This window comes from Pollachius pollachius (assembly GCF_949987615.1).
Source record: "Pollachius pollachius genome assembly, chromosome: 11".
Lineage (NCBI taxonomy): Eukaryota > Metazoa > Chordata > Actinopteri > Gadiformes > Gadidae > Pollachius > Pollachius pollachius.
The window spans coordinates 24,299,132-24,308,816 of record NC_136944.1 but is presented as its reverse complement, the minus strand read 5'-3'; the positions used below and the strand labels follow the sequence as shown (position 1 = coordinate 24,308,816).

General features: G+C 54.3%; 2 protein-coding genes across 2 annotated transcripts; both read right to left on the bottom strand.

The window, feature by feature from the left end:
* Positions 1-215: 215 nt before the first annotated feature.
* Positions 216-5,539, bottom strand: LOC307082253 (carbohydrate sulfotransferase 12-like). The gene is made up of 5 exons (XM_079745768.1): positions 5,354-5,539; positions 3,643-4,405; positions 2,501-2,653; positions 2,105-2,284; positions 216-1,876 (listed from the first exon to the last, which is right to left on the bottom strand). The coding sequence occupies exons 2-5, from the start codon at positions 4,108-4,110 to the stop codon at positions 1,328-1,330; spliced, it is 1,350 nt and encodes a 449-aa protein (XP_079601894.1). The 5' UTR covers positions 4,111-4,405; positions 5,354-5,539; the 3' UTR covers positions 216-1,327.
* A 638-nt stretch (positions 5,540-6,177) lies between these two features.
* Positions 6,178-9,625, bottom strand: LOC307083036 (caspase recruitment domain-containing protein 11-like). The gene is made up of 4 exons (XM_079746829.1): positions 9,454-9,625; positions 8,177-8,298; positions 7,614-7,729; positions 6,178-6,806 (listed from the first exon to the last, which is right to left on the bottom strand). The coding sequence occupies exons 1-4, from the start codon at positions 9,611-9,613 to the stop codon at positions 6,602-6,604; spliced, it is 603 nt and encodes a 200-aa protein (XP_079602955.1). The 5' UTR covers positions 9,614-9,625; the 3' UTR covers positions 6,178-6,601.
* Positions 9,626-9,685: the final 60 nt, after the last annotated feature.

Here is a 9,685-nt window from a genome sequence, read left to right as displayed (position 1 = left end):
TACCCCACCTACCCTATACCCCATCTACCCTATACCCTACCTACCCTATACCCCATCTACCCTGTACCCCATCTACCCTATACCCTACCTACCCTATACCCCATCTACCCTGTACCCCATCTACCCTTTAACCTACCTACCCTGTACCCCACCTACCCTGTACCCCATCTACCCTGTACCCCATCTACCCTATACCCTACCCCTCTGTACCCTATGTTAAGCAGACCATTTTGTGGGTCTTGTTGCCATGGTTTCCTGAAGCAGAGTAGCATGGCACCACCCTGTTCCACACTAGAGAGCTCTGGAAAACTCTGGGGTCAAAAACGCTGAGCACAAGAATCCCAAGAATGCGGAGGTGTCCTGGGAGCCTGAGAGACGATATTCCTACCCAAACCTCCATCTCCCTTCGTTGTGCTTGGTGTTTCCTCGACTGAACTAGGATCTATTGAACTATGTGAATACCGTTTCCTACTGAGGCAATATCATGCTAGGAAGTAAAACAAGTCATTTGCACAGTAGAAAAAATATCCATGCAATTAAACACGATTCTGGCTTTGCACCAGAAAAATCTTTTAGAGATGATCAAGAATTGAGTGATGAAATATAAAATCAAACACAGAACAGGACCAACCCTTATCTGCTCATGAGGTATACAGAAACGGCTGAATATCATAATTAAAACCAACGCAACAATGTTGAAGGTAAATTTATCATGCAAGACCAATAAGTAAAAATTGAGTTAGGAGTGCAACCAACTACCTCTTGATATTCCTTTTGTTCCCACAGGGTGCCCTGGGAGTTCCAACATGTTCTGTGTTCCACACCGCCCACTGCCTCACTAGGAGCATCAGAAGGTCTCTGCTCCAATTCAATCCCACCCTGGTGGAGGGACGTTTTGACATTGCAGAGAGCTACAACATCTCCGTGACGTCACAGAAAAGGGGCTTTGTCTAACGGCAACAGGCTGGAGACAAAGCCTGGGGGACGACCCACGTTACAGAATAAAGGCCAGGCATGGCTGGGTAAAGGCATGGGGTGACTCTGGAGACAGGAGGGCAGGTACTTGGCCTTCACACTTCAAAGACAAGGACAAAACAACACGCTACACAAGTATGGCGCTTTGACCTCCCATCAAGTGTGTATCACTCCTCCAGGATGGGTCTGGAGTGCGTATCACTCCCCCAGGATGGGTTTGGAGTGTGTATCACTCCTCCAGGATGGGTCAGGAGTGCGTATCACTCCTCCAGGATGGGTTTGGAGTGCGTATCACTCCTCCAGGATGGGTTTGGAGTGCGTATCAATCCTCCAGGATTGGATGGAGTGCATATCACTCCTCTAGGATGGCTTCTGGGGGCGGATACCCGAACAACGTGAAGTCCGGCTGGTACAGTTGGTACAGCCTCCTCCGGGCCTCCAGCGGCACGGCGCTGAACCAGTCTGCCAGGGAGTGTCTGGCGGACTGGTTCCCGCTCGCGGCGGGGAACTGCACCACGTTGTCCACCCTGAGCTGCCGCAGCAGCTGCTCAGCGTCCTCCTCCAGCGTCTCCAGGTGGCCCACGAAGTCGTACTGGATCTGGCAGGGGTGGCAGAGACGGTACACCTGCTGCCAGTGCTCGTTGAAGGGCGCCTCCTTCTCCGTGTCGGGGTCCAGCAGGTACTGGACAAACTGGGGGAAGGAGGGGTGGACGCCCGCGGCCCCCGCCTCCGCCGCCAGGGCGGGGGGCGTGGGCTGGTGGCCATAGCGACGCAGCATGGCCTTGGCGTACAGGTTGTAGAAGTTGTCGTTGGTCTCGAGGAACTTGTTGCGGAAGGCGGAGATGAGGCGGACGAAGGGGTCCCTCACGAACAGGAACTTGGTGTACTTCTTCAGCTTCACCTGCAGGACAGGGTTGGAGATGTTGGAGGGGGATCTCATGGATTCAAACACATCCGTCCAAGGGATACAAAAATACATTTGAAATACAGGGAAAGTTATTTTATCGTATGAGCTGTTCAAAGTAATTAAAGTAAAAATCAAGGCCATGCTGTTTGACGCTGTTAGCCCCACCGGCAGAGCATCCCCAGGCTGGGGGTACACTGACCTCCAGCGGGGGGTTACACTGACCTTCATGAGGTGGTGGGAGAACTTCCCGTAGCGATGCCTGAACTTGCTGAAGGTGAGGTGGGAGCTGAGGTTGTGCACCGTGCTGCGGGGGATGGCCTGGGGGTCCGGGTACGGCGCCCCGTCCTGCAGAACGCTCTCGCTCAGGACGATCATCAGCCGCTTCCAGCTGGTGCACGCCACCTGGGCGGCGCGGAGGGGGAATGCAGGGAGAGCACAACACGGCATTATCCATTTGAAGTCCGAAGGGTCGGCATCGAAGAAAATAGTCCAAAATAAACCTCTGCCGTTTGATATTGTTCATGAGACATTTTACAATGACTGCCGTTTGAATACTGATCCAGGGGACCTCTCAGCGGCCGCTGTCACCATGGAAACCGGCAGCCGTGCCAGGCCTACCTTGGGCACGTAGCAGAAGATGATTCCGTGGCGGTCGTCCACGATGAGGTGGTCCAGTGCCTTGTTGGGGATGTCATCGAACGAGCGTTTCTTCCCGGGGAACGTCACACTGTCCTCTGCACACACCTCATGCAGCCTCCGCCTTCGCTGCTCCTGGTGGTCATTGAGCCGTTCAGCAAGGGAGAGGAGCAGGAGAAAGAGTTAACCCTACATAGGGTAAGGGTTAACCTTACATAGGGTTAGAGTTAACCCTACATAGGGTAAGGGTTAACCTTACATAGGGTTAGAGTTAACCCTACATAGGGTAAGGGTTAACCTTACATAGGGTTAGAGTTAACCCTACATAGGGTAAGGGTTAACCTTACATAGGGTTAGAGTTAACCCTACATAGGGTAAGGGTTAACCTTACATAGGGTTAGAGTTAACCCTACATAGGGTAAGGGTTAACCTTACATAGGGTTAGAGTTAACCCTACATAGGGTAAGGGTTAACCTTACATAGGGTTAGAGTTAACCCTACATAGGGTAAGGGTTAACCTTACATAGGGTTAGAGTTAACCCTACATAGGGTAAGGGTTAACCTTACATAGGGTTAGAGTTAACCCTACATAGGGTAAGGGTTAACCTTAAATAGGGTTAGAGTTAACCCTACATAGGGTAAGGGTTAACCTTAAATAGGGTTAGAGTTAACCCTACATAGGGTAAGGGTTAACCTTACATAGGGTTAGAGTTAACCCTACATAGGGTAAGGGTTAACCTTACATAGGGTTAGAGTTAACCCTACATAGGGTAAGGGTTAACCTTACATAGGGTTAGAGTTAACCCTACATAGGGTAAGGGTTAACCTTACATAGGGTTAGAGTTAACCCTACATAGGGTAAGGGTTAACCTTACATAGGGTTAGAGTTAACCCTACATAGGGTAAGGGTTAACCTTACATAGGGTTAGAGTTAACCCTACATAGGGTTAGGGTTAGAGTTAATCCTACATAGTGTTAGGGTTAGGGTTAACCTTACATAGGGTTAGAGTTAACCCTACATAGGGTTAGGGTTAGAGTTAACCCCAGTCAGCTCTATTACCATCAGTCCATTATTATTACATCATACTGAGCTGTGAGCTGAGGCTTGTGAGGAGCGGGCAGACCTGTCTCTGCTGCAGCTCAGCGGCCACGGGCGTCAGGTGGATCTTCCATTCCCGCCGCGGGACGTAGCGCTCCTCCGCCCGCTCTGATTGGTTGGCTGTGTCCAGAGGGGCGGGGTCGGTGGGCTCCCCGGTGCCCAGCTCCAGGAACTGGTTCACGAAGGCGTTAATGTCTGAGAGGAAGGACGGAGTCCGCGACGCTTGCAGCTGCTGCTGCTGTTGTTGTTGTTGTTGTTGTTGTTGTTGTTGTTGTTGTTGTTGTTGTTGTTGTTGTTGTTGTTGTTGCTGTTCTTTTGGTCCTTGCTGTGGTTGGGGGGGGGTGTGGGGGGTCCTGGGCCCAGGGGACAGGGGGGAACGGCCGTAGGAGGTCCCCACGTCGTCCCAGTAGATGATGATCAGCAGCACCATGAGGGCGGAGCCCAGCAGCAGGAAGATGTGGAAGAGGCGGGGCCTGCCCATGGCCACACCCATTCAGCCTCCCTGCGGAGCTTCAACCGTGCTGGCACCTGCTACACGATCGCCGTGACGACAAAGAACAGATCCGCAACCTGCTTCTCTCCTTAGGTATCACCATGACAACAGATTGGGAATCCTGGGGTGCTCTCTAGTGGGTCACCATGGAAACAGGTTCCAGGACTCTCACCATGGCGACGGTGAGAGCCGGGGGGGGGGGGGGGTTATCTTTGTCTGTGAGGTGGAGCGTTTCATGGAGGTGTGGGAGGGTCAAACTTTCCTCTGCTCCAGGGTCTCCTCCCCCGACCACCGCCTGCGGACGAGACACCAGAACACGCTGACACAGGAAACAGGAAACCAGACTGACCCCTTACACGCTGACACAGGAAACAGGAAACCAGACTGACCCCTTACACGGTGACACAGGAAACCAGACTGACCCCTTACACGGTGACACAGGAAACCAGACTGACCCCTTACACGGTGACACAGGAAAACAGAAACCAGACTGACCCCTTACACGGTGACACAGGAAACCAGACTGACCCCTTACACGGTGACACAGGAAACCAGACTGACCCCTTACCAGTGACACAGGAAAACAGAAACCAGACTGACCCCTTACACGCTGACACAGGAAACAGTAAACAAGACTGACCCCTTACACGGTGACACAGGAAACCAGACTGACCCCTTACACGGTGACACAGGAAACCAGACTGACCCCTTACACGGTGACACAGGAAAACAGAAACCAGACTGACCCCTTACACGGTGACACAGGAAACCAGACTGACCCCTTACACGGTGACACAGGAAAACAGAAACCAGACTGACCCCTTACACGGTGACACAGGAAAACAGAAACCAGACTGACCCCTTACACGCTGACACAGGAAACAGTAAACAAGACTGTTCTGGGAGTCGGTGTGGGTGCTGGGTGTGGGTTCGGGGTGTCGGTGCGGGGTTTTAGACGCCTCCCGGTGTCTGACGGATACAATGTAGCTTTCACGTGCCCGCTCCCCGCCGGGCTCGAGCGGCAGGCGGCGGACTTCAGATCGTTTTCAACGCGTCGCGCGGGGAACATCAATCCCTCACCGGATAACGCGGGGGACGGCAAAGTAGTGGGAGACGGAGAACCCGCCTCCCCGGGACACCGTTCTAATCAACCCGTCTCTAGACCTCCTGACGGCTGCACACAAAGAGACGCGACGCTAAAGACCAACGGTTATAATAAAGAGCATCAAAGGCGCGTTCTCACCTCATCCCTGGATCGCCAGCTCCTCGCGCACCGCGCCGCGTCAGCTGAGCCGTGGGATTCGAAGACAGTATGCCATGCCAAGTATCGCGAGATTTGTATGTCAGCGTTACTGAGAGCTTTAGTTACTTGGTCAGCTTTAGCGCTCGGCTCTGTGTCGACGCGTCTGATAGGTGAAAGCAAATTGGTTGGCGGGGACAAGTTCTGTATTTCAAGACTTATTCAGCTGTTGATTGGTCGCCCCAGGCAAGCCCCGCCTCCTGCTGGGATTCTAGACAAGCCCCAAATCCCCTCTCAGCGTAGGAGGGATAAAGTTTGTATTCATCCAATCAGGAGTTTGATCGTTAATAGAATCAAAGTGTCAGCTATAGCCTCTCTCTGCTGATTTATGAGATTTATATATTATACGTAGCGCTCTCTGTGGTCGAACGTTGATATGCTGTTGGTTTTCTGGGACATCTGTATGTGTAGATCCGACAGCAGGGGGCACCGTACCAACAATACAATTTTATGCCATAAATGGTTAAATTAACTTACTTCCAAACCTTTGTTCCTAAACGATATTATGGAGGTTAGTCACACTGTTAATAATTATTCTTACATGTGAATTACCTTCATAGGGAGAGTGTAGTTTGTGTTTGTCTCAGCATGGGTGATTACTGATTAGTGCTATATGGTACTCATTATATAATCAATCATATAATCATCACAGCATGGATGATTCCATGACGTACAGAAAATAAATTGAATTGATCTTTAAGATAACAAACATTTAACTCGTGATTTTTAATCCGATTTTTATTTTATTTATTACCAATCATCCAAGTTTACATTTAGTGCTCAGATTTTTCTGATCATTGTATTCGACAGGTGCAGTATTCATTACAGCCACAAAAGGTCGCTAGACACTAATCTACCACATTGCGATTTGGAGATCACATTGACAAGATAAAAATTACGTTTAAAGAGACACCAAGAGACCTTTTCTTGTTCTTTATTAGTAATAAATTGCTTAAATAGGACACATTTACAAGGAATGCATGCCATTGTTTGGAGACAGGACAATGGATGAGTAGGAGTTTGGGATTAACACGATGTACAGGGAAAAAGCTGCTATGTTACACGTTGTTTAGCATATCATTTGTGTGAGTCTGTGTGTGTGTGCTTACGTGTGTATGCGTCTGTGCATGCTCGGGTGCGTGTGTGTTCCTTGGGGCTTGTGGGGGCCTCGCACCGGGGGTCAGGGGCCCCTCAGAGGAGGTCCTGCTCAACCCAGACCACCTTCCTCTGCTCCTCCTGGATCCTCTCCTTGACGACCCTCACCAGGTCGTCAGGCCCCGCCCAGGTGTCGGGCTCCACGCTGGAGTACAGACAGGCCACGCCCTCCAGCTCCTTCTCCCGGATCCGGCACATACGCACAAAATCCTCCTCAGACTCCAAACGCAGCGGGAGCTTCCTGTGGGGAACAGGAAGCGTGAGCAGGCTGCGGCCGGGAGCAGAGAGCATGGGGCGGGAGGGTGAGGGGTGAGAGGGTGAGGGGTGAGAGGGTGATTGTTGAGGGGTGAGAGGGTGAGGGGTGAGAGGGTGAGAGGGTGAGGGGTGAGAGGGTGATTGTTGAGGGGTGAGAGGGTGAGGGGTGAGAGGGTGATTGTTGAGGGGTGAGAGGTAAGGGGTGAGAGGGTGAGAAGGTGATTGTGAGAGGGTAAGGGGTGAGAAGGTGAGGGGTGAGAGGGTAAGGGGTGAGAGGTCAGAGGTGAGGGTGAGGGGTGAGAGGGTGAGAGGTGAGAGGGTGACGGGTGAGAGGGTAAGGGGTGAGAGGGTGGGGGGTGAGAGGTCAGAGGTGAGAGGGTGATTGTTGAGGGGTGAGAGGGTGGGGGTGAGAGGGTGAGAGGGTGATTGTTGAGGGGTGAGAGGGTAAGGGGTGAGAGGGTGAGAAGGTGATTGTGAGAGGGAGAGGTTGAGAAGGTGAGGGGTGAGAGGTGAGAGGGTGAGAGGTCAGAGGTAAGAGGGTGATTGTTGAGGGGTGAGAGGGTAAGGGGTGAGAGGGTAAGGGGTGAGAGGTCAGAGGTGAGGGTGAGGGGTGAGAGGGTGAGAGGTGAGAGGGTGAGAGGTAGGAGGGTGAGAGGTGAGAGGGTGAGAGGTAGGAGGGTGAGAGGGCGACTTGTGAGGGTGAGGGGTGAGAGGGTGAGAGGTGAGAGGGTGAGAGGTAGGAGGGTGAGAGGGTGAGAGGTGAGAGGTAGGAGGGTGAGAGGGCGACTTCTACCGTAACCGCTTCACGTTGCGCTCGCAGATCTTGATGAAGATGATGATGGGGTAGATCTCTCTCCGCAGGAGGTCCTTCACACAGCTCAGCTCCGCCTCCAGCAGGCAGTGCCTACCCTGTGGAGAGACAAGCCTTTAGACCAGTGGAGAGACAAGCCTTTAGACCAGTGGAGAGACAAGCCTTTAGACCAGTTTAGACCACTCTTTATGGTTCCACGTCGACGCAACGGAAGGGGGTCATGGACCTTTGACGTCCACGCTGACCCTCCTTGCGTCCACCGAAAGGGCCTGCAGTGCACCTCCCAAAAATTGTTACCTTCCGTCGAGGAGTCGCAGCAGCAAGGGCTGTGATTGGTCCGCTCACTAAGACCCGACGCAGAACCAAAACAGGTTCACGGCTGCGCCAAAGCGTCTGCGTGGTCGTTGCGTTGCATCGACGTGGAACGATAATCAGCCCCTTAGTCAGCTGTGTTTTCTGTCTCTAAACTCCGGGGCCCCTCAGCTTGCTCCTCAGCTCCCTCTAGGGACCGCTCGGGGAACAGCACCCTGAGGAACACATCCCACCTTGGCAGCCACGTCTTCTATCTTCTCCCTGGAGATGACCTCAAAGACGGCCGGCTTCTCCTTGTAGTGAACGAAGGGCTCAACGCTCTGCCGCAGCTGAAACTCCTCCTTCGTCAGGACGTCTGCAGGCCAGAGAGGAGCAGTCAACATCTTCATCATCCATACCGTTATGGACATCCTGATCTTCATCATCACTGTGATCATAGTCTCCATCATCCTCATCATCTTCATAGGTGTGATCCGTGTCAGTGTCTGAAGCAGGGCGTCTGTCTGAAGCAGGGCGTCTGTCTGAAGCAGGGCGTCTGTCTGAAGCAGGGCGTCTGTCTGAAGCAGGGCGTCTGTCTGAAGCAGGGCGTCTGTCTGAAGCAGGCCAGTGTCTGGTTGCTCTCAGCTCTCATTATTACCCTCAGAACAATGGCTGACCTGAGCTCCCACAAAGGAACCCTTTCTCTGTCTTCAAAGGCCTGTGCCTCCTCTCTCCTCCACCTCCACCTCCCTCTCCCGCCTCCTCCTCCTCTCTGCTCCCCCCTCCTCCTCCTCTCTCTCCCCCTCCCTCCTCCCCCCGCTCCTCCTCCTCCTCTCTCCTCCACCTCCCTCTCCCGCCTCCTCCTCCTCTCTGCTCCCCCCTCCTCCTCCTCTTCCACCTCCCTCTCCCGCCTCCTCCTCCTCTCTCCTCCCCCCTCCTCCTCCTCTTCCACCTCCCTCTCCCGCCTCCTCCTCCTCTCTGCTCCCCCCTCCTCCTCCTCTCTCTCCCCCTCCCTCCTCCCCCCGCTCCTCCTCCTCCTCTCTCCTCCACCTCCCTCTCCCGCCTCCTCCTCCTCTCTGCTCCCCCCTCCTCCTCCTCTCTCTCCCCCTCCCTCCTCCCCCCGCTCCTCCTCCTCTCTCCTCCACCTCCACCTCCCTCTCCCTCCTCTTCCACCTCCCTCTCCCGCCTCCTCCTCCTCTCTCCTCCCCCCTCCTCCTCCTCTTCCACCTCCCTCTCCCGCCTCCTCCTCCTCTCTGCTCCCCCCTCCTCCTCCTCTCTCTCCCCCTCCCTCCTCCCCCCGCTCCTCCTCCTCTCTCCTCCACCTCCCTCTCCCGCCTCCTCCTCCTCTCTGCTCCCCCCTCCTCCTCCTCTCTCTCCCCCTCCCTCCTCCCCCCGCTCCTCCTCCTCTCTCCTCCACCTCCACCTCCCTCTCCCTCCTCCTCCACCTCCCTCTCCCCCCTCCTCCTCCTCTCTCCTCCCCCCTCCTCCTCCTCTCTCCACACACACACACACAGGTGTCCCGCTGGCTGACCGGGCCTGCAGCCGCTGAGCTCGGGGCTGCCGCCCCCCGGGGGGAGGAGCCTCTGGAGGAGGGGGCCGGCCAGCGCCGCCGGGCTGAAGAGGACAGGCCGCCGCCCCCCGCTGCGCTGGGGGGTCACCAGGCTGTAGGGGATCAGGTTCAGGCCGCTCATCTCCCGGTCCGGGTCTACACACACACACACACACACACACACACACACACACACACACACACACACGTATAC